Below are 23,531 nucleotides of genomic sequence, written 5' to 3'. Positions count from 1 at the left end.
AACACCACAACCCTTACAACTGCCTAAATGCAGAACACTGCCCATTCAAGCCCCCTTCTTGCCACCACTCATCACTCAAACTAGCCCATCCCTAAGTGCAGCAGAGGTCCTCCGTGAGGCTCCTTGTGTCAGCGGCCAAAGTCATCTGCCTCCTCCAAGCCTTGGCCAGGCCTCCTCTACCACAGGGTCTCCCAGACCTCTGTTGCTCCTGTACCTCTTCTGTTAGTCTTGCCATTCCCGAAACTAAACTTACCGTTTTCTTTTAATATTTTAAAATGTACTTAAAAAGGAAGACGTATATTACTACTTCAAATAAAAATCAGTATGGCTTTACTAACAAAAAGAAACAAAATTAAACACAATGAAAATAAAGTAGTATTAAAGTAATATTAAAGCTCCAAGTCTGCTGAGACTGAGGCCAGTTCTCTTAGTTAAAAAGAGAGATGACAGAGTGCTGGAGTAGTGTTAAAGATATACTAGCACCAAACTGACACTCTGTCCTTTGGGTAACCACAAGGATTGAAAAAAACATCAAAATGTAAACAATTTCATGTAATGTTTTGTCCAAGTACTACCCAAAATCACCTCATTTAGTACTGGGTGAGGCCCATGCAGGAAACACTGCTCTCTAAGGATCTGGACCTGTGCTGCTGCATAAGGCACATCCAGATGACAAGGGGAACAGTAAGAATAGAAGGGAGGTCTCCCATCTCTCCCAGTACCGAGACAGTTTCCCACATACACCCTACGTGCATGCCTTTAAAAAAACCTCAGGATTAAAAAAAAAAAAAAAGTCATGGTATTTGGGGAACCCTGATTTTTAAAGAGTCCCAATGGTAATATTTCAAGGTGTCACACATATGGAACACCTATGTCACTCAGAAAGCACACTAAAGACATAAGATATGGACACACACACATTCTGAGTTCTCACTACTGACTCACCAAGTTACCAAACCTCCCACTCTCTTTTTTTTTTTTTTACTTACTAGATTACCAGTTTATTATAAAAGGATATTTTAAAGGATAAAAATGAACAGCCAGATGAAGAGTCACATAGGGACAGGTCTGGTAAGGTCCTGAGCACAGGAGATTCTGTCCCTGTAGAGTCTGGGGTGCATCAGCCTCCTGGCACCCTCTCAGATGTGTTCTTGTTCACTGACCTGGAAGCTCTCTGAATCCCTTTGGTTAGGGTTTTAAGACTTCATTACACAGGCATGGCTGATTAAATTATCGGCCATTGGTGACTGAACTCAATCTCCAGCCCCTCTCCCCTCCCTAGAAGTTGGGGGTCCAAACTTCTCTTCGACTCAATTTCCCATGTGTAAGATGTGGCTAATACCACCTTCTCTCTCTACCCTGGAGTACTTAGAAGATCAAATCAATTAAGGAGATGCCAAAGTCTTTTTGAATCATACAGCGGTCTAACATGCAAGGGCTGTCACTCCTATGAAGGCTAGAAAGGGCTGTTCCATAAACACTAAAGATGATCTGGGTATTAGATGTTTGTGCTGGGGCACCTAGGTGGCTCAGTCAGTTAAGTGTCTGACTCTTGATTTCGGCTCAGGGCATGATCTCAGGATTGTGAAATAGAGCCCTGTATCAGGCTCCCTACTCAGTGCAGAGTCTGCTTGAGATTCTCTCTATCCCTCTCCCTCCGCCCCTTCCCCTGTTCACGCTCTAACTAAAATCTTAAAAAAAGATGTTTGTGGGGCTTCCCTCACTCCTTCAGTCAGAGCCCAGCACTCAAAAGATGCCCTAAACACATCAAGGGATGGTTCCAGGGACTGCTGGCAACAAGTTGCTTCACTCTCTTGAGACTTTCACACCCTGACCTTGCTAACTGGAGGGCGAAAGACATGGTACAGGCAATGCTGTGCCCCAGATTAGCCACCAAAACAAACTGTGCCGTGGTGGTTGTCATCAACACCCAGGCTAGCTCCTCTGCAAGTTCTGGTCACACTCTGTAGCATGAATAACACCATGGGGTCTCAATTAGGCAGTGTATGAGTCCAACTGGAACCTCATGCTTGGGGAAGAAGCATCTTCCACCTTCTCAAATAATGCAAACCACATATAAGGAAGGTGAATGCACACTGAGATACTGCTAAAGTAGGCCATCATGCCTAGCAAACACCCAGGGCAGACAAAGGGCTGCTAGAAAAGGGAGGGCTCTGCTTGCCTCCTCTATCACTGCCTCCTAAACCATAACCTCACCACATCTGGGAATAATCTGAAAGAAAATGAGAAAGCAGGAATGTTCATTCCAAGCTATTCTGTTCCTTTAAATTAACTTAATGTTAATTTTAGAATTATGTTCTCTAACACAAGGAATAGATTTCAGCAGAAAAAGACATGATTCTGAGTCAACCCAGCTGGTGGGATTTTTTAAGGGTAATTTCCACTTTAGTTTCTTGACAGGAAAATGCAGGGAAGGGAAGACCAAACCTAGAGAGAGAAAAAACTTCTTTCGGAAAAACATACTCAGTGATTTTAACTGTACGCTCCATCAATCAATATGTGAGACCCAACAGAAGTGAAAAGATGGTCCTGTAGGCTTCCTTTATCCTAAAGTGAGATGATGCTGGTCTGTTCCTCCATTGCAACGTAAACGAAATCAAGTCCACAGATATTTAAAAATGCCTATAAAGCAATCACCTTAGCCCAAAATAAATCTAGAAAATATGGATGCACACATTTTTGAGAAAACTTGGATACTCATTTCTGTGGCAGCAGAGGTTGGCACAAAATCACTGGAAAGCTACTTGGCAAAATGTTTAAGAAAATCTTTAAAAATGCTCTTTCAGCCAGTAATGTGCCACATGGAATTTTCTTCTAAGAAAACAATCTAGAAAGGAAAGAAGATGCTCAGATTTCCCCACAGCTTTGTGTGCCAAATTGAAATGTTGGAAACAACCTTGAAGGAAAATACAGAGGAGACAGCCAAGTCAAGGGAGGCCCATCACCTCAACATGGTGCACCGAGGACGGCGCAGTATCAGAGGACCGTAGAACAACACGGGAAAATGCTTATAACACAGCACGAAAGGGAAAAGCAGGATGTGAAAGTATCTACTAGTATTACAAGGATCTAAAAAAGGACAGTAAGGACCAGAAGGAAACAGGAAAGTGAAAACAGCTGGTAGAAACTATTCTGGTAGTGAGACTGTGGTGATTCTTCCTCTAACACCCTTTTCCTAGTTACTCTGTTTTTAAATTATCAGGGCGAAAAGGGAAGCATGAGCATTGCTATGAGACATTAAACATTTATCATAAACACAACACTTACTGCCCTAAACCTGACACTGTTCAACCAAGCACAGAGATTTAATGTAATACCCTGATTAATCAAAGCCGTTGAAATGTGAGGATATGAATCTGCATGGAGCCCAGTAAGTGAAAGGCCTCAGGCAGAGTAACCTCTTTCTATGCTTCATTTTATTAGGAGGTTGGGAAAGGAAGGAACCCTCTATTAAAATGATGTACTGTGATGGGGATACTGCCTTGGGGTCAAGGCATGGCCCTCTGGAGAACACATGTCTTGACTGAGGGCAGCAGTGTGTTCTAGGCCAGCAACTGCTTATATGCAACGAGCTGTCCAGTTCGTTGACAAAAGACAGAAATCCAGATTTTTTGTGCAATCTCATTTTTTTTAAAAGAATTTTTATTTATTGGGGCGCCTGGGTGGCTCTTCCTGCTTGTGTTCCCTCTCTCGCTGTGTCTCTCTCTGTCAAATAAATAAATAAAATCTTAAAAAAAAAAAAAGAATTTTTGTTTATTTATTTGACAGAAAGAGAGAGCACAGGCAGGCAGAGTAGCAGGCAGAGGGAGAGGGAGAAGCAGGCTCCCCACCAAGCAAGGAGCCTGATGCAGGGCGCGATCCCAGGACCCTGGGATCATGACCTGAGCCAAAGGCAGTTGCTTAACCACTGAGCCAAGGCACCCCAATCTCCTCATTTTTAAATGGTGGCAACTTATTCAAGTTTAAAAAAAATATATTGTGATGTGGCACCTGGGTGGCTCAGGTGGTTGAGTGTCTGACTCTTGGTTTCAGCTCAGGTCATGATCTCATGGGTACTGGGATTGAGCCCTGTGTCAGGCTCCCCACTCAGTGGGTAGTCTGCTTTAAAATTCTCTCCCTCTGCCCAACTCCCCACCCCTCTCCCTCCCTCCTTGATAAATACATCTTTAAAAAAATATATATCGTGAGGACAAACAAAAACTCTATAGGCTGCATATGGCCTGTTGGCTGCCAAAAGAATACTTTAAATACTTTAAACTAGGGGATGTGTTGACCTTTGGAGTCAAGTGGCCATCAAGAGGATTCCATCTGAGGAAGTGGGAGCATGTAAAATATGATGGGGAAGGACGCGAGGAACTCGCACTGACTTCCATGTCATCCACGAAGACAGCTGACACTTGTATCATGTACCTGAACTGCACTCAGTCCCATTGCCTCTCTCCTGCCTCTCAACAACTCTGAGGTGGTATTTTATTCCATCTGCAGATGGATCAGTTGAAGCTCAGAGAAGTACAGTTCTTGCATAATGAGAATGACCAACTCCCTTTTTATGTCTTCCTCCAATGAGCAGCTCAGACACAGACACACATACTCTCCGTGACAAAACAGCTTCCTAGGCACTTCCTCAGGCCTATTTTGGAAGCACAGGTTCCTGGTGACTCTGGGGCTGGGTGTGACTCACATTCTGCCACTGCCGTGCCATGCTGGAGACATCAATCCTGCCCATGGCCCACCCCACCGCCATGCTGTAGTGTTAGATGAGCTCATGGGCCTAGGCTGACAACGCAGAAGCAGATATGTTACCTGGCCACAAAGCTGGCAGTCTTGTCGACGATATTCCTGACCTCTGGAGGAGGATAAATAATTCCCACCACTGGCTTGGAGGGGGTAGAATCCTCCTTTGAAGAAGCTTCTTCTTCTGTGGGCTGTGAAAACAAGAAAAGGAAAATAATGCCTTGAAGTTCCTGGCCTGGGGGACTGGATCCCAACTGTCAAACTCCTCTAAAATTTATTGAGAATAAAGACTCTCTCCCATGGACTTTCCTCGAGTTAGGAACCTCTGCTCCAGAAAAGCGGTTCTCTTAACTGCACTGTGCTTGCACAGGACTCTCCTGGGGAACCAGTGAAAAGAGCAGCCTCCGTGGCACCCCCCAGCTAGCTGCTCTCAGTGACACTGGGAATCTGCATTTTTACCAAGTGTCCAGATGATTCAGATGGGGGGGGGGTCTGACCGCATTCTAAGAAACCATCTTCCAGAATCCAGAAGGCCATGTCTGTACCCAGGGATGTGCCTGGCACGGGATAATTAACGACTATTTGCTGAATAAAGACAGGAAACTTTGCTGGCAGCTCCTTATGCCCTTTCCCTCTGCACCTATTCTAGTCACAACCACCACTCAATGCTCAAATGTTTTGTGAAACCCCACTGGAATATACAACATCATCTGTCCCACAAGTTCCAATATTCTTTCTTCACCAGCTTCTTCCTTAGTAAACAAAGGGTCAGTCTCTCATCTTAAAAAAATAGCAGTTCCCTGCCCTCATACTCTTTCCTGCTGCCATGCTCTCCCCCTCTTCCTCTAGTAGCTAAATATCCTGAATTTTCTCAGCCTTGCCATTCCCACTTCCTCACCTCCCTGAGAACTGTACTTCTCAGCACTTGCCATTTCAAGTGCTCTTGCCAAAGTCAAACATAACTGCCTACAGCCAACTACGACAGTCACCTGGTCATGTGACCAGTGACCATTCCTTCACAAAACTCTCCACTCAACTCCCATGCCCCATTCTCCTGTGTCTTTCCTTCTTGCTCACCATCCAAGTTTCCTTCCTGGCTCCTGTTTCACCTCCTGCCCTATGTTAGGGTTCCCAACTCCTGCGCTATGTTAGGGTTCCCGAAAATTCTGTTCTCCAGTATTCACACTGTCCTCAGGCACTCACAACTATGTCCTTTACTTCCCCTACCACCTCTAGGCTGAACAATCCCCCCAAATTGACGTCTCAGATCATTCTTACGTGTCACAGAACTCTAGATCCAGCTGACTTCCAGGCACTTTCCTCTCTAACCGCTTTCCTCATGAATGGCCAACCATGCACTGTCACCCAGGCCAGAAACATGGCCCTCCTCTCCCTTCCTCGGCCTCCACATTCAATGATAATATTTATCAAGCACGCAGTAGGTTCCATATACTTCTCTAAGAACTTTAAATATATTAACTCTATGGCCCTTATAAGAGCCCTATGATGTGAATACTCATTACCCCCATTTTACAGATGACAAAACAGAGGAACGTAAAGCTTAACTGGCCCAAATGGCAGAACCAGGATTCCAACACATCACTTTAGGTGGAGAGTCTGCACCACCAGCCATTCTGTGACTTGAGCTTGTCCATCCACTCTGTCCCAACCCCTCACATCTAGGGCAGGCCCTCAGCATCTTTTGAGTAACTGTGCTCCTAGCAATTCTCATCACTACCTGCTACCTGAATTTCTGAAACACAAATGTCATTATGCAGCTTCAAACTCTTCTCTTTCTCCCCACTGTGTACTAGGAAAAGTTAAAATGCCCCAAAATGCATCTTTTGCCACCACTCTCCCAATCCTATGCTTCAACAACACTTTTTAATTTACTCTTGACCAGAGACACCATCTGATTCCTACCCTGGTGTCTTAGCAATTATCTGGTATTAACTCATTTACTTTTCCCCAAGTGACTGGGAAAATGCCAGGGATACAGATGTACTTAAAATATTTGTGGTAAGGATATGGACCTCTTCTGTATTCTGAACCCAAAGCAGGGGTCACCATACAATATGTGCTCAATAAATGTTTGCTTAATGAATAAAGGATGCTGTTAGCCTTTTCCAATCACCTGAATGGCAAACTACTAATTCATCCCTCTAAAAGCAATTTACCTATCACTCATGTGGGTTTCACCTACTTTAATTTCCCCTTCACTCCATCAAAAAAATGTTGATTACAGTTTCTTTTGTATCTGATACTTATAGGGCCTATCACACCATACTGCAATTATTTACACACCTCTTTCCCCCTCAGCTAATTTAAGTGCTAACTGGTATCATTTATGGTGATCGAAGCAATAGTAGAATATTCACTTGTATCTATCTCCTCACTTAGAATTGTGAGCTCCCTAAACTAGTTGTACTTCATTCATTCTGGGTAAGTCGGAGCCTGGCACGGTGTTTGGCTTAGATAAGCACCGAGCAGATGCTAATTACCAAAAATGTACCGTACAGGCTGGGAAACTAGGGATTACTGGGCAAAAACCGGCGGGCTGGGGGAGGACACGTCGGTGGGCCCAATAACCACAGAAAACCTGCGGATGGGCTGGATCAGTGCTTCTCAAACTTTAACCAATCACCTTGAGATCTTGTTAAAATGCATTAGTATTTAGGTCTGCCATTTCTAATAAACTCCCAGGTGACGTTGATGCTGCTGGTCCGCGGACCACACTTTGAGAACCACTGTTCCAAGAGCGCTTCTTTTGCTACCAGAAGGCAGCGCAGAGTGGGAAGCGCGCTGCCTCCTGGGACTTGCAGTCCCTCCGAACCCTCGTAAGCGGCCGCTTCTTTCTCTGCATGAGTGAAGAGCGCCCGCGCCGGAGGGGCCGAGGATCGGGCTGCCGGTCGAGGTGCGGGGGTCGCGGTACCTGTTTGGGCTCGGTGGCCGCGGGCGGCGGCGGAGGCACCGCCTGCACGGGTCCGGCCGGCATGACTGCGACGCTCAGGGCTGCCAGTCCGCCTCGCTGAAGGTGAGCGGTGCTGCGTCAAAGCAGCTCCCCGCACGGCCGATACGACAAGCTCGCAAGATGGCGGCGGCCGAGAGAGTCGTCGCCGAGGAGGGAAAGCTGACGCGCTTCCGGGACCGCCCCTTCTTCGTGATGCAACTTCCCGCCCCCTCCCTGGAGCCGTCTGCGCGGGACGCCGTTGCCATGGCAGCGGTCGAGGCACCCGGCTAGGATTTGTGGGGGATCCCCGGAGACGCAGGCGCGCCAGGGGCAGTTCTATGAGCCGACCAGACCACAAGGGCTGAGGCTGGGACGCAGGAGACTGGGAAGACGTTCTGCATCACCCGCCGGACGCTCTTCACACACACCCCACGGCCCTGGTCCCCCTCTCCTTTACTCCAAAGGTGGGTTCGTCTCTCCCTCCCATTGGCCTGTCATCTTGGAGAGCCCCTTCCCCTCCAGCCTGCCTCCTCAAAGTCCCGCCTCCCTCCTTCCTTAATCTCTTCTTCCGCTTCACGTCTACCTCCTCCAGATCCCCTTCCCAAGTCCCAAGTCCCAAGGCCTAATTCCCACTGGTCCCTTTAACGGTGGGACTGCCTTTTCTAGGTTCCACCCTCTGCCTTCCATAGCCCCGCCCTCAAGCCCCGCGGACAGTCTCGAATCAAGACTTCTTTAAGCTCCATCCCTCTTTCCGAAAGGTACGTTCTTGCTGACCACTTCCCTAGCTTCCCTGAGCTCACCTCGAATCTCGCCGTTCCCATTTCCTCTTCTGAGATCCTGTCCTCCTTGTCCCCTCTCCCCTCCATCCCAGCTCCAGACTGCCCGCCGGCTTTTAGCCCTTGCCTGGATAGTTTTAACAGTTTCTTCACCTGTGAAATGGAGGCGGGATAGGAAGAGATGCCCTCCCAAGTGTTTTACCCCATCTCTTTTTCACACACACACACACACACACACACACATACACACACTTCATAGCTGGTTTATGTCATTGTTGTAATTATTAACAGAATGATAATGATAGCTAGGATTTATTGAACATTTACCTGGCCAGATCTTGTGCCAAACACTACATGCATTACATCACTAATTTTTTTTTTTAAGTTTTATTTATTTATTTGTCAGAGAGACAGAGAGAGTATAAGCAGGGGGAGTGGCAGGCAGAGGGAGAAGCAGGCTCCTGGCTAAGCAAGGAGCCGGGACTCCATCCCAGGACCCTGGGATCATGAACTGAGCTTGACCAACTGAGCCATCCAGGCTTCCCTACATCACTAATTTCTAATAGCAATTTATTTACAGACGAGGACAGTGAAGTTCAGAGTTGGTGGCGTGGGAATCCAAACCCAGGCCGTTCTTACTCCTCTGCTAGTGCAGCTACTTATTCCTTTGTCTTCACTCAGTCCCTTCATTGTCCCCAGGGATCCAGGCGATTAGCAGTCCTGAGTCAGAGGCTGACAGCTGGGATTTATAGATGGTTTCAGAGTTTCCAAAGTGTTTTCATGGTGGTGACCTTGAATCTCAGCAGGGGCACTGGCCAGGAGGTAGGCCTAATCATTACCAGAGGGGTAGAGTCCTATGACTCAGGGAAAGAAGGGGCTTGCATGTTGAATGGGAGTGGAGGAAAGACTCCTTCCCTATTCTGCAAGTCAAAAGTCCATCTTGAGCATGAGGGAACTGAGGAGAGGGCAGAGTTAGGGGCTGCTCCTTCCTCAGGGCAGTGTTGGCCCAATTAGTGCCATCACCCATACGATCTCAGGAATAGTCAGTGCAGGGTTAGCAGCTTTAGGCTGAGGGTTCCACTCAAGACCCAGGAATTACAGAGAAAAGAATTACAAATGCTCCTTCACTTGCCACACACTGAAGTGGTTCTCAAGCCATGTTTATAACGGCAAATCCCCAATGTTCAGAAGAAATGACATAAGGTAACCTTGGATGTTTTTCAAGGTTGTGTTTTCCTCTTACATATTATTGATGCTTTGGCATTTGTGGTTGCTTATCAGAACCAGAATCTAACAGGTGTTGGTATCTCGGATGGCCCCAGATGGCAGCTGTAGTTATTTGAGGGTGAATAGGTCCGTGTTTCTCGATGTCTTCACAGACAAGCTCCCGAGTCCTAGGTGCTTTGCCACCTGAATATGCCTCCTCCCAGGGCGGGACTGCTTGCCTGCTTGCTTGCTTGCTTTCCTCCCTCCAATTCCAGGAAGGAAACCCAGAATGTTTCAGTTTGTTTCTGCCTCATTCCTTGGGGATATAAAATCTCACAAGTGGCAATATCTCACAAGAGTCTGACACCGACATATGTGTACGGGGATGTGGGCCTGTGTGTGTCTGTGAGTGTTGTAGGGTAGATACTCTTGGCCCTGTGGGTGAAACTGACAGAGCTGACATACCAAAGACTTGCCCCCTGTAGAGATCCTCAGAGGTAGACAGTGGCTCCTAGGGACAGGGCTCTGCATGGCCTTCTCTGACGCTTTTCTTGACACAGTGCCCAGGATGTCAAAGGTACGCAGTAATCATTTGCTTACTGAACACAGAGGATCTGACCCTCTGTACCTGCACTGTTCAGTACGGTGGCCACCCATCCATGTGGTGGTGCATTTGAAAATGGTGACTGGTCCGAACTGGGATGTTCTGTAAGTATCAGAGAGGCACTGGATTTTGAGACCGAATGGAGGAAACACTGTAAAATAATCTCCTTAATGGTGTTATATTGATTTCATGTTGAAGTGATGGTATTTGGGGTTTATTAGGTTAAATAAAATATTTAATTTACCCATTTCTTTTTATTTTATTTTTTGTGGCTAGTAGAAAATTTAAAATCCCACGTGTGGCTAGCATTATATTCCTTTTGGACAGTGCTGCCCTAGAAGCATCATGGCCTGAAGACAGAGCAGAGATGTTGGATTCAAGAATCCTAGCTCTCTGAGTGACCCTGAGTTAATCCCCTAATTTCCAGAGCCTCAGTTTCCTCGTCTGTATAAAGGAGGTAGATTCAGGAAGTAGCACACGGTAGGTTCTGTGGTCAGAGCCTAGCACTGTTAAAGCACAACCTCTGTGCTCAGGCTCAAGACAGATGACCCCACATGAGCTTTCCCTTGCTCCATTCCTCCAGCCCGGGACACCCTCTCCTTCTTCTGGGACAGCCTCCTCCCTGCCCCGCCAGGAAGCCTCCCTAATTGCCCACTCACTCACTCTTGCCTTCATCCATTCTCAGGGATTGAAGAGCTACTCGGGGCCAGCCCTGCACTAGAGACAGGAAACCAGGCACCTGGATGAGCCTGTGACCTGAGCCCCAGAGCCCACAGGCTAGCCTGAGAGCCAGACATCCAGCTTCACAGGCAGGCACCTGCGCAGAGGTGAGGCCAGGGCCCAGTCCTCTGGGAGGCCTGAGAGGCCGGCTCAGTCTTCAGGAATCACCCCTGGGTGCCTTTGAGTGTCCCAGGACCTGTGGGCAGCAGCTGGCCCTCAAGTCCTTTGGCCCACATGGCCAGGTCATACCACAATGAACTCAAAAGACAGTCCATGCACTTGTAGAGAGACAGATTGCCAACTGCAAATAATTACTCAAATAATAATTCAGTGCCAGTGTGGCGTATGCTGGGAGGGAAAAGAACAGAATGCTCTGAGAATATGTAACAGGTGAACTCACCTGGCCTGGGGACCTGTGGGAGGTGTGTTATTTGGAGGAAGTGTGGGGAGAAGAAGGCACATTCTGGGTGGTAAGATGCTGAGGTGGGAACAGACCACCCAGGGCCGGAACCCAGGGATGTGTTCCAGTGTTTATTCTATAGAAAGCCATTCAAGGGCTCTAAGCAGGGGGGTGAGTTGCCTTTTAAATGATCACTCTGGCCATATACAGACAGACGAGGTGGTGCTGGGCAGAAGGATGAGGGTGACCCCTCAGAAGGCTGTGGCAGTAGTCTGGGGAGAAGATGGAGTAGGGAACAGCACGGCGAACACAGTAGTGGGTTCTCAGTGTGGTCTGGACATGGGATTGGCAGCCCTAGGTGCTTGGATGGGGGTAAAGGAAGGGAATCCGAGGAAGTGCCCCGTTGCACATAGTCGGGGTGCCATTTTCTGGGATGAGTGAGGTTGAGCTGGAAGTAGGTCAGAGGAAGAGAGATTCCTCCACCAGGCCTGGACTTGCTGGGGATCAGAGAAACCGACCATGGCCTAAATACTGCCCAAGCAGCCCCCACACTGCAGGGAGGAGCTGTGGTACAAGGAAGCACTTTCTGCTGCTGAGAAACCCACAAAGGACAAGAGACCCTGCTGCAGGGTGGGGAGAGACCAGGGCTGCCCAGCTCTGAACAGAGAGAAGAGGGTGACTCTGGCAAGGCCTGTGATGAGCCACTGGAGGGCAGGACAGTGTCATGCTTCTCCACCTTCTGAGTCAAGGACCAGGGGCCATTCATCCAAATCATTGACTTCAGATGTCCGCAGACTCCAGAGATGGATGAGAAGCATTCTGTGTGGGCTGCAGGGGGAAAAGGGCACATACAGAAGGCAGGCAGTGGCGACAGACAAGGATGGTCTTTGCTGTTGCTACTGCTAAGAGTAGTAATCACTAGACCAATGGTCCCTACTGCCCGAGCACTTTTACTGGTGTCTTTGCCCTGCGCCAAGCACTTTACTCTTGGATGCCTTTAATGACCTCACAACTACCCGGCCTGGTTGGGGATGGTGTCCCCATCTTACAGCTGAGACAGCTAGGGCTCATAGGGGTACAGTGACTTGCCTGAGGCCACACAGCCAGGAAAAGGCAGGACTGGGACTCTCTGCATTCACATATAATGGGCCCCCTATCACCAGAGTGATTAGGTTGGGTATGGATACAAATTTTCAGGTTTTCCTCTCTTACACCTTAAGACTTGTTTCCCCCCTCCAAAATCAATGCATTTAAATTTTTCTTTGTGGATTCTTTTCAATTTCTCTATTCAATTACTCAGTCATTCACTTGCCAGTGAGCCTCTACCATGGGCCAGGCCTTAGGCTGGCCATACTGGGGATAGCAAAGTGGCTAAGGTGGACTGTGGACCTGGCCTGGAGCGTGGAGGCCATTCCAGCAGAGAGGGATCAGGGCCCAGATGGGGGGAAGCCCAGAGAGATGATCTCACCTAGCCTGGAGGGTGCTCAGGGAAGGCTTCCTGGAGGAGGTGATATCCAGGAAGCCCGAAGGATGGGAGGAATTAGGCGGATGATGGGAATTGGATGAGGAAAGCGTGTTTCAGACAGAATGGACAGATGGGCCCAGGTTCAGAAATGAGTGCCTGCACCTGAGCTGCTGCTTGGAGCTGATGGGGGTTGGAATGCAGAGTGTGGGGTGGTGGCATGGGGACCAGAGAGGGCTGCGGGGAGACTGCGGCCAGAGGTGGCCTTTCTCCCTTAGGAGTCGTGAGGGGCGTTGGCCAGCGTGACCTGATCAGATCCGGTTTGGGCCAGATCTCTAGAGCTGAAGTGTGTCATTTGGAGGGGGCAGCCCTGCGGCCCTGCCAGAGACAGCTGCGGTGGTCCAGGTGGGAGATGACAGTGGCCCAGCAGGATCCAGCACTGTCCTGTCACGCTGTAGCTACAGGTCTCTCTTAGTCGTCAGTTGCCTAGTCAATGGTTTGCGCAGGGAGAAAAGGACTGTGGGTGCTTCTTATTCATAGCTGTATCTGCCCAGCCTTTAGCAGGGGTCTGGCACACACAGGCCCTCGGAGGGAACTGGCAGTGTAGACGTGGGGCAGGGTGGACGAGCGGGATTATGGTGACGTCTCTCCAGTACCAGGTATGGGCCCATGGCCTGGGCCCGGGAAAGGCTTCTCCCCAGGGTCTAGGTTGGACTTTTGGCCTAGGACCGACTGGGCAGAGCAGGATTTTAGGAAGTTTCCTCCGGCAGCAGCCACATGGCTCTGGCTAACGGGGACCCTCTCTGCTCACCCCAGGAGCCCCGAGGATGGCGCACCTGCTGGGCAGCCAGTCCTGCATGGACAGTCTGCGCAAGGACCTTACTGACCTGCAGGGCGCCATCGTGGATGTGTTCTCTCGAGCCGGGCCTGTGCACTTTCCCTCCTGGAAGTTTCCTGACCGCGTGGCCTGTGACCTGGACATGGTGGCCCTGCTAGAGCACTATGACCATGTGCCGGGTGACCCCGAGTTCACGCAGCTGTCCCATGCTGTTCTGCTGGAGCTGGTCATCGACAGGTGAGGGCCTTGACCGAACCTGGTGATCTCGGGATGCTGGCATCTGCCCCTTAAACCGGTAGACCAGCCTCGGGAATCCCCGTCCCCCCCAGCAGGGATCCAGAGGCCTGCCACCTCAAGGCCCTCATCGCCATCTCAGCTTGTGTGGCGCGCTGTGCTTTCCCCTCCTGTCTGCCCTCAGGGAGTTGCGGGCCCCCTGTTGGTCTCTGCAGCACTGCAGCTCTGAGGGCCACCTCTCCAGCTTCTGTCGGCCGCCTCCTTAGGCCTTCCGTGCGTTGGGGACACCACAGCTGCTGCTCAGAGTTTCCGTCCCAGGCCCTTTTTCCTGGTGTCTTGTGGGCTGTGCCATTCCCAGTGTGTGTCACAAGGTCAGACATGGGATGTGTTTTTCCAGATTCTGGCCCTGTTGGGAAGATTGCCCCGCAGCCCCTCTAGTTCTACGCTCTCATTAAACTTAACATGGCCATCAGCCTTCCACTTCCTGGGGACCACCACCCAGGTTCCCTGTGGCCAAAACCATACACAGAAATCATGGAGACCTGACAGGCAAGGACAGTTTGGGCATGACCTGCCTGGGGACAAAGAAGCCAGGGTAACCACCTAGAGGCATGGAGGCACCCTCAGTATGAAAGTATTTGGAACCTGTGAGAGGCCAAACACGTATAAGCACAGAACACACCTTCCTTCTTGTTTGTTTGTTTGTTTAAGATTTTATTTATTTATTTAAGAGAGAGAGAGAGAGAGCAGATGAGTGGGGGGCGGGGAGGAACAGAGGGAGAGGGAGAAGCAGGCTCCACCTTGAGCAGGGAGCCCGATGTGGGGCTCGATCCCATGATCCCTGGGATCATGACCTGAGCCAAAGGCAGATGCTTAACCGACTGAGCCACCCAGGCGCCCCGAACACACCTACTTTTTCCCTGCCGCCCTCTACTAGGAACGCCCTGCCCATCCTTCCTGGTCTGGCCAAGCCCCACTCATCCATCAAGGCCCAGTCTCCCTATGCCCCTGTGAAGCTGTTGCTCACATGTCTTCCCACCCCCTCTGTCAAGACCATGCTCTGTCTTCTTTCCAGGCGCCCCCCCCGCCCCACACCGTGCTGCCCACAGCACTGCAACCGGCACAGTTGTCCCCATTCACAGAGGAAGACACCTCAGCTCAGCGAGGGGCAGGGCCTGGAGGCAGTTGGTGTCTCCTCCCCCAGGCCTTTTCTGCCCAAGACCCTAGTGAGTTTAGGATGACCCCTCTGCACCTGGAACAAGACAAGGTCACTTACCTGCCCAGTATGTTTTGTAAATACAATACCTCTTCCTTTAAAATAGTTTGGTTCCCATGCACATACAAACTTGTCCTTCTAATGCCTCTCTTCCTTAAAAGTAGCCCGACTCTAATTTTGAACACTGAAGTCAGGATAGACCCCTAGCTGTCTTCACGTCTCCGATGTCACAGAAGCAGCTTGCTGGGCAGGAGACCCTGACTAGAATCGGGAAGCTGCAGGCGCCCCAGCTCTGCATGCTCACCCTGAGGCTGTGGGCAGGCCCTTCCGCTCCCAGGGGCTCAGCTCTGTCCTCTGTAAGGTGAAGGCTTGAGCCACGTGATGTAATGCCACCACCCACCCAGCACTTTCGGAGCACGCGCAGGACAACTGAAGCGAGACCCAGTCGGCCAGAGCATCCCAGTGTGGTGGGGAACAGCCAGGCGGAAGTGCTGTCAGCCAGGAGGCCCAGAAGACGCCCCCAAGTTCAGCCCTCAGGGAGGGCTTCCTGGAGGAAGTGGCTCTTGGATTTGAAGCCGGTCCAGCAGAGCATGTTCTAAGGCCCCCCGGGTCCGCAGAACAGAGGCTGCTAGTTGTGTGGTGTGCAGCACGCTGGTGCCAGGCTCTACCCTAGCTGACCCTGCCGTCCTGCCCGCAGGCTCCTGCTGCTGCTTCAGAGCTGCACGAGCTTCTTGGAGGACCTCGGTTCGGAGCAGACAGTGCCCCCTACCCGGGCTGTGGGGCCCTGCATGTCTGTGGGGCTCACGGTGCGGCGCTTCTGGAACAGCCTGCTGAGGCTGGGCGTGATCTACCAGCAGGCAGCTCCCCAGGTGGGTCAGTCAGCCTCATACCTGTCCGCCCTGCCCCAGTCCCAGCTTCCTTGCACACCACGCGTGCGCACCTTCACTGGCCTCACGCTGTCTGAAGGGGTACAGTGTCAACTCTGGAGCCTCCCAGTCAAGGCCCCTGCAGCGCGCAGTTAGCAATGCAGGCCTCGGGGGTCATGTCTGGGCTCCCTGGCTCTGCTGTTTATGCTGAGCCTACCCTGCACCTCACTTTGTTCATCTGTACAGTGGGAATAATAACAGTCTCTACGTCTCGGGGCGTTGTTGGGTGATACTGTTAAACATTCGCACCATTTGTTATGGCTTATCCTGTAATCTTCACAAATCCCCATGAGGACCACCATCACCGTAACAGGGAGGAAAGGAAAACTGAGAGCTGCTATGGTGACATGAGAACAAGCAAGTCCACTGGGCAAGAACCCCGTAACCAGCACGGAGCTGGTGGCTTCACTGTTACACTCTCGTACCACGCACGGAACTGCACGGAGCCTGGGGAGGGGGACGGGGGCAGCAGAGAGTTGGCCTGCTTGGTAAGTTGAGGCAGCGAAGAAAGAAGGTTCTCTCTCTCGTTCACATTGGTGTCAGATAACCTCTAAGGGTCTGAGCATCAGGAGAGGCTGCACAGAATAATCCCCAGGAAACTGATCCCCTCCCAGGCCCATCTCCCTCATCTGCTCTCCCTTTCTTTTCCTGACCACAGAAAAGGGTAACCCAAGGGGAGAACCTCACCTCCAAGCCCACAGCCAAGGGCGAGCCAGCCAGGAGCCCTGAATTTGTGACTGCCAAGTTCATCAAGCCCCCCTCCCCGACGCCAGGCTTGCCCCAGACCTGCCAAGAGCCGGACAGCCTCCCCGTCAGAGCCTCCCCGCAGTGTCCAGCCAGGACTGCCAAGAACAGGAGGAGCGTTCACTCCCAGACAGTGGAGACGGCCCTGGTGCCCTGTGATGCATGCACCAGCGTCCAGGGCAGCCTGCGGGAGGTGGGCAAGGTGCTCATAGGCCTGTGTCAGAGCCAGAACTTGCCCTCGTCCTTAGGCCAGTTCCAGCAGCTGGTGCAGGACAGCATGGGCCTCAGGCCGCTGCCGGCCGCCACCGTGGGCCACTGGGCAGCAGAGCAGAGCAAAGACCTGACCCGCCTCAGTAAGCACGTGGGGGCCCTCAGTCAGCTTGTTGGGCCACTCAGGGCCCAGCTGGAAGAGGCCGAGGGGCAGAAGGACGGGCTGAAGCAGCAGGTGGGCCAGCTGGAGCAAGCCCTGCAGGAGGAGCAAGGGGAGCGGCGGCGACAGGCGGATGAGGCCGCACGGCAGCTGGTGGAGTCGGGGCGCAACAGGCAGCAGCTGCTCACAGGTCTGTGCCCCGGAGGCCGAGCCCGTAGTCCCCGGGCCCTGCTGCAGCCCTAGCGCAGGGCTGCAGGGACACGTCGCTGGGGTGAAGAAACACAGGCTAGGCAGTGGGGTCAGAGACACCGAGAGAAGGCAGCTCAGCAAGCTGCTTACCCTGCAGGCAACCGGAGCTTCGTCCCACCGGAGAGCACTGGAGCTGGTGGTGTAGAACACGTGCCTCAGGGCTGGCCCCTCCGAGGGCACGGGAGCCAGGGAGTTCATCCACCCACTCCTGTGTGTCCCTGAGGGGGACCCCCGGGGGAGCTGAGGCAGAGAGACAGCCAGTGCCCGCTGGTGGTGGGAGGCCGGAGGGATTTGGGCAGGTCACTTTCCTGAGCCTGTCACCTCTGTGGAGGCCCAGAGCCGTGTAGAGACCTGGCAGCCGGCCAATAGGAAGGAGGGGGAAGGGGGGCCCAGGCCTTCTGGCACCTTCTGCAGGCCCAGGCAGCCACTCCACACAGCACCGGCTGCCCCGACGCTGCAGGGTGCGCTGGGCGTGAAGGCACCGGCCAGGCCCGAGGGAGCCTCTGAAGGGCCTCTCTCTCTCAACTGCCATAGAAACAAGTGACCTCAAGACGAAGGTGGCCACCCTGGAGGGGGAGCTGAAGCAGCAACAGGAATCCATGCAGGCCATAGGTGAGGCACCCCATCATGTGGCCCTGTACCCCGTGTGCTGTGCTCGGTGCAGCTGGATGCGCACCCTCTGTCTGTCCCCCCGGGCTTCTGGGAACCACGAGACGGGGCCTGACTGGCCACACTGCTGGGTGATGGCCGGAGTTGGGGTGCCGCCTCCCACCCAGAGAGCACCTTCTGTTTCCATGGAAGGGTTGAGAGCCGCATTTCGTGCTGAGGACGCTGAGGCCCAGAGACAGGCTGTGACCCCTCGCACCCCACCTCAGGTCCCATCCTGGGTCAGAGGCAGTGCGGGGACTTGCACCCAGGCTTCACCTGCTCTCCCCCTTCCCGTGCCCACTCAATCCTGCAGAGACAAAGGCCCGGCAGCTTCAGGAGGAGGCCGAGCGCAGGGCAGAGGCCGAGAGGCAGGTGCAGCAGCTAGAGGAGCAGGTGCAGCTGCTAGCAGGGCGGCTGGATGGGGCCGGCCAGCAGATCCGCTGGGCCAGCACAGAGCTGGACAAGGAGAAGGCCCGGGTTGACAGCATGGTCCGCCACCAGGAGGTGAGGCCCCCAGCAGCTGGGGGTGTCTGCGATGTAGGCTGCAGGAAGAGAGAGCTCCGCTGGTGGGGGGTGGGGGTTTACCTGGGTAGGGTACCTTGCTCCCAAACACACACCCAGGTTTTTGTTTGATCTTTACCAAGAGTTTGAGCCCTCCCCTGAACCCCGGGCCCTGGGGAAACAGTGATCCAGGGACAGATACAGCCAAAGGAGGCCTTGTTCTGGAGGAACGCCCCGCCACCCCTTGAGGACAAGCAGCTAGGCCACCATAGCTCTGCCGTCAGATGGCTAAGAGGTGCGGGGAAAGTACTGCAGGGGTCCACAGAGGGACAGCCCCATCTGTTTGTGGGAATCCAGGATGGCTTCTGGGAGGAAGTGGCCTTTGAACTGGATGCCAAGGGCTAATGATTAGTCCATCAGTCAGAGGAAGGACAGGGAGGACAAAGGGTGAGCCGAGGCCCAGGATACAGCTGTGCCCTGGGCATTGGGGCCTTGTAGGAATCCTTAAGGGTAGGGCTGAGGGAGCAAGTGACCTCCCACCTAGAGCAGGGGATAGGGCTGAGAACTGTCCTGACTGGTCTTACTCTCAGAGGCTCGGCGGGGAAAGCAAGGCCCCAGGTAGAAGTCCCCACCATCAGGCATGGCCCAGGCTGAGAAAGCCTTTCAATGCCAAGCAGGTGCTTTTCCCAGTGCCCTGCGAACAGTCATGGTCACCAGGTATCAGATACGTGCTGTGAACAAGGTGCAGGGCCTCGGACTCTGTAGCCCTCTTGTTCTTCTTCCTCACCACAACAATAGGAGGTAGATACTCTCATATCCCTATTTTATGGATGAGGAGACTGAGGCTCAGGGAGGTTAAGGAAGTTACCCAAAGCTGCACAGCCAGCCAGAGGCAGAGCCAGGACTTGGAGCAGACCGGCACTGGTTCTTCCTGCTTTGCACTCAGTGGGTGTCAGGAAAAGTGGGTCCCAAGTGAGGTGGACTGATGGGACACGGGAGACCTAAGGAGAAGAAAATGTATTGCCCAGAATTCCTCTCCCAGTGGAGACTGTGACTGGAAAGAGAGGGGACGAGACTGATAGTCAATCAATTGCTTTCCAAAGGGGTAGGGGTCTGCAAGTTGGGGGGCCTGGCCCTGACTGGGTTGGAGGGGTCCAGTGGGGTGTGCCCCTGTCTCGCCTCGGCCCCTTCTGCTACACAATGTGCACAGCCTCCTCTCTGCACAGACGGGGCACAAGGAGGAGGGTCAGAGATACCGTGGCCTCCCCTGTCCCATGGCTGGGCCTTGCCCCGTGGGCCTCACGGCTTCCCTGCCCGCCCGCCCTGGCTCAGTCCCTGCAGTCCAAACAGCGAGCCCTGCTGCAGCAGCTGGACAGCCTGGACCGGGAGCGTGAGGAGCTGCGGGGCAGCCTGGACGAGGCCGAGGCCCGGCGGGCCCAGGTGGAGGAGCAGCTGCAGAGTGTGCAGACTGAGAGGGAGCAGGGGCAGAGCCAGCTCCTGGCCCAGCAGGTAGGAGCCGGCAGGGTGAGGGTGCGGGACGGCTCTTCCCTTTCTCCAGGCGGAGTGCCTGCAGGCCTGTCCCGTGTCTAGATGGGAGGGGGGTGTCCCCAGGGGAGCCGGGAGCCATTCCTTGGGCAAGGCTTGAGCCTCCCCCTGCCCCAGGAGCTGCTGCAGAGCCTGCAACGGGAGAAGCAAGGCCTGGAGCAGGCCACGACGGATCTGCGGCTGACCATATCGGAGCTGGAACGAGAGCTCGTGGAGCTGCGGGAGCGGGAGCGGCTGCTGGTGGCCTTTCCAGACCTGCACAGACCCATCGAGGCCCAGATCCCAAGTAGGGGCCCAGAGGTGGTGGCCAGGGCATGTTGTGGCCCGGACAGGCAGCTGAGGGCTCACCTGGGCAAGACACTGGAGTCCGTAGCTCCCCAGCCTGCAGCACGGTCCCTACTGAGTAACACAGGTGCCTCATGTGTTAGCCACTCTGTTTGATGGGGACACAGAAGCCCAGAGGCAAGGGGACTGCCCACTGTCGAATGGCTGAGTCTGTGTAGGTCTAACCGCCTCTGTAGCCTGTGCTCTTTACCATGTTACATGCCAGTCCTTGCTCAGTGTCCTGGTGTCCCCTGTCCTGGTGTCTCCCCAAACCACACCACGGGGCCAGCTTCAGGGGCACCGCCCCAGTTGTCCAGTGGCCAGTGTCACGCACCCCATGGTACAGGAGTGCTAGGTACCTGTCTCAGCAGAGGACTGGATGCCAGGCAACCTAGGTTCTCATTTCAGGCCCTCCAGCCCTCACCCCTGGGTGGTGAATCCACTTGTGGAGCTGTCGGGAAGATCCACTGCAATTTAGCTGGTCACGATAAGTCATCAGTCCTGAGCACTATGTGCCAGGCCCTTCCGTTGTCCTTTGATCCACCCCATAAGATGGGTAACAGCCCTTTCATAAACCACAAGACCGAGAACCAAAGCAGGCAGCAACTTGCTCAGGTTCAGCGTTAGAAAGAAAGCATCCATCTCCCAAGTGGTGGGAAAGAACGTGTTTGCTGAATTCCTGTGACTCATACCCAAGAGCTGGCTGCGTGACTTGAGACACCTCGCTGTCTCTGGCCCTCTGAAAACAGGAGGCTTTGGAAGAGATTCACTCTCTTGTCTAGTTACAAAGTCTTCAGTGAGCTTGAGGTCCCACTCAGCTCTCAAATTCTACAATGCTGTGGTCACCTCCCAGCAGGTAGGGGGTGGGAAACCGGGACAAGGCCTCAGGAGAAGGAAGATGAGGTTGGGGGGGGCCTGGTGCCCGGACCTGCTCGGCTCCCCTGGGCTCGCCAGGCCACCAACCCAAGGCCTACCCCAGCTGGCGTGTGTGCCCTCGGAGGTCCTGTTCCCCTGGGCACCAGAGGCAGCCCTGGCGGGGTGAGGTCACAGAGAGTATGTCCCTGCAGCCTCCGGCGATGTTACAGACGACATGGAGAGGCAGGTCCAGGCCAACGACATCCGCATCCGGGTCCTGCAGGAGGAGAATGGGCGGCTCCGGTCTATGCTGTCCAAAATCCGGGAGGTAGCCCAGCAGGGGAGCCTCAAGGTGGGCAGCTTGGCTCCTCAACCTGAGAGGGCTGGCCCCTGGGGACTTGGAGGAGGCCCCTGACCCAGCAGGTCTTCAGACCCCACCCTGGGAACCTACTGCAAGCCTGCCTCATCACGTGTGGTTTCCGCGTTTCAAGCAGGCATGCGCGTGGTACAGTGCCTACCGGCTCCAAAATTGCCCCTCCAGCTCTTGTTGCCTTTATTTCAAGGACAACCAGGAACCTTGTCAGAAAGCCAAACTTCCCACACTTAACCGCGGCTGGGGTGGCCCTGGAAGGCTCCCCAAACCCTGCCCCTGAGAGGAAGGGGCTGTGGGTTTGGGTTTGGGCCCTCCCTTCTCCTCCATGGCGATGACACCCTCGCTGAACAGTGTAGAGAGATTTCCTGGGCCTTTCTGAATTTGCCTTTCATTGCAGCTGATCCCCCAGGACCAGCTCTGGGCCCCTCCCAGCAAGGGAATCCAGGGAACAGTGTCCCCAGCCCAGGCCCAGAACGCATCCCCAGGGTGAGTAAGGCTTTGATGGAGGTGGGGCAGACGGGTGGGCTGGTCCCCCTCACTCACAGGGGGTCTTGCCATCTGGTCCTCCCCCAGGCCCCTGGGCAGGCGGCAGCTGCCTAGCCGCAGGACAGCCAGCGTGGGCAGGACCCTACCATGCCAGCGCCGGGCATCCCCACCTCAGCCGTCCTGCAGTCGGCCCGGCGGCTCCTCCCTGGAGGACATGACCCACTCAACCAACTGTGCTCAGAACCCCATCCGGGCCTTGGCCAGGCTGAGGAGAAGACTGTCGCCAGGCCAGGGCCAGGCCAGCCCTGCATACCAGCCCCAGGAGCGGCCCACGTAGCCTGCCGGGCGGTGGGGCTGGAGGGCAGGTAGCTGGCAACCTTCAATGTAATAAAGCCCCAGCCATGTGCCCACAGCTCCCTTGGCGCCACAGCAGTGGCTGAGCCAGAGGCAGAGTCCTTCCTTCCCCGTTCTGGGCAGGAACCACCGAGTCCCCAGCCCTGCAGGTCATCTGCCAGCAGAGGCCTGGCACACTGTGAGCCCTCAGTAAGTGAGCGCTCCCTGCCTCTGTCCTGACAGGGCAGTGGGAGAAGAGAGCACACCAAGGACAGAAAGAAGCGTTAGCACCTGGGCCAGGTCAAAGGCAGTCTTCTGACCCCCATAGCAAGGGCAAAACGGTGACATGGACTCAGCGACCCCTACCAATGGAGAGCAGGGTCAGGGTAGAGGGTATGTCAGGGAAGGAAAGCAGCTGCCAAGGTAGGTCCAGTGAGGAAGGAGTCAAGAGAAGGGGGTCCCGGCTCTGGGCTCACAGAAGCAGGCAGAGGCCAGGGAAGCCTTCCCAAGCCCCAGCCCTGAACCCAGGATGGGGACATTAAGGACCCAAGAAAGTCAGTCCTCCTTTTACTAAGGAACTATTCACCTTCAGGAAATGTGAGTCACAAAGGGTTTCTCTAAATCCAGGAGGTTGGATCCCTAGAAGGCAGGGCAAGGCCTCACCTAACCAGACAGTGGGACACCCAGCAAGCCCTCGCTTTCCCAGACCTGTCTCTTGGGGCCCCGGCACTCATGCCACCCAGCCGCGCCAGGCCCACAGTCCAGTTTTCTCCACGAAGCCTCCAGCCTGCCCTGAGTCACCACGTCAGTGAAGGACAGCTCTAAGGCCTTGCTCAGGACTTCTCAGGGTGGGCACTCCCAGCTTCCTATGACATTTTCCCCTGGTGAGAAGGCCAACAGGTAGAGTGCCTCAGTTTATAGAGAAGGGTCGAGAAGGGCCATGTGTGTAGCTGAACTGCCATGGCCACTATCTGCCCAACTCTGGCTTCTGGGGAGCCTGGCGTTGCTGAGGGAGA

General features: G+C 53.6%; 2 protein-coding genes across 7 annotated transcripts in view; one reads left to right on the top strand and one right to left on the bottom strand.

Annotated features, from left to right (window-relative positions):
• Window positions 1-7,827, bottom strand: part of SF3A1 (splicing factor 3a subunit 1) — a 19,810-nt gene extending 11,983 nt beyond the window's left edge. The window contains exons 1-3 of the mRNA XM_078060113.1: window positions 7,688-7,827; window positions 4,825-4,946; window positions 4,703-4,766 (exon numbers count right to left, since the gene is read on the bottom strand). Coding sequence (XP_077916239.1) covers window positions 4,703-4,766; window positions 4,825-4,946; window positions 7,688-7,750 — 249 coding nt within the window. The 5' untranslated portion in view covers window positions 7,751-7,827. The remainder of the gene's footprint in view (window positions 1-4,702; window positions 4,767-4,824; window positions 4,947-7,687) is intronic.
• A 53-nt stretch (window positions 7,828-7,880) lies between these two features.
• CCDC157 (coiled-coil domain containing 157) lies at window positions 7,881-22,594 on the top strand. Of its 6 annotated transcripts, XM_036123204.2 has the most exons (13): window positions 7,881-8,169; window positions 8,372-8,463; window positions 10,977-11,118; window positions 13,690-13,948; window positions 15,859-16,030; window positions 16,746-17,391; window positions 17,985-18,062; window positions 18,412-18,602; window positions 19,932-20,108; window positions 20,262-20,430; window positions 21,536-21,675; window positions 22,094-22,182; window positions 22,270-22,594. In XM_036123204.2, the coding sequence occupies exons 4-13, from the start codon at window positions 13,701-13,703 to the stop codon at window positions 22,517-22,519; spliced, it is 2,160 nt and encodes a 719-aa protein (XP_035979097.1). In that variant the 5' UTR covers window positions 7,881-8,169; window positions 8,372-8,463; window positions 10,977-11,118; window positions 13,690-13,700; the 3' UTR covers window positions 22,520-22,594. The 6 variants fall into 6 exon arrangements, with proteins under 6 accessions (XP_035979097.1, XP_035979098.1, XP_035979100.1 ...); XM_036123205.2 differs by lacking the exon at window positions 8,372-8,463; XM_036123207.2 differs by lacking the exon at window positions 10,977-11,118.
• The last annotated feature ends 937 nt before the right edge of the window (window positions 22,595-23,531 follow it).

The sequence above is a fragment of the Halichoerus grypus genome, chromosome 13 (assembly GCF_964656455.1).
Source record: "Halichoerus grypus chromosome 13, mHalGry1.hap1.1, whole genome shotgun sequence".
Lineage (NCBI taxonomy): Eukaryota > Metazoa > Chordata > Mammalia > Carnivora > Phocidae > Halichoerus > Halichoerus grypus.
The sequence above is the reverse complement of the archived record's forward strand: the minus strand, read 5'-3'. Positions and strand labels throughout refer to the sequence as shown.

Coding starts and splice junctions, on each gene's coding strand:
- CCDC157 (XM_036123208.2), top strand. CDS start 13,701: ATGGCGCACCTGCTGGGCAGCCAGTCCTGCATGGACAGTCTGCGCAAG. Junction 13,949..15,858: donor CTGGAGCTGGTCATCGACAG/GTGAGGGCCTTG, acceptor TCCTGCCCGCAG/GCTCCTGCTGCTGCTTCAGA. Junction 18,603..19,931: donor GCATGGTCCGCCACCAGGAG/GTGAGGCCCCCA, acceptor GCCCTGGCTCAG/TCCCTGCAGTCCAAACAGCG.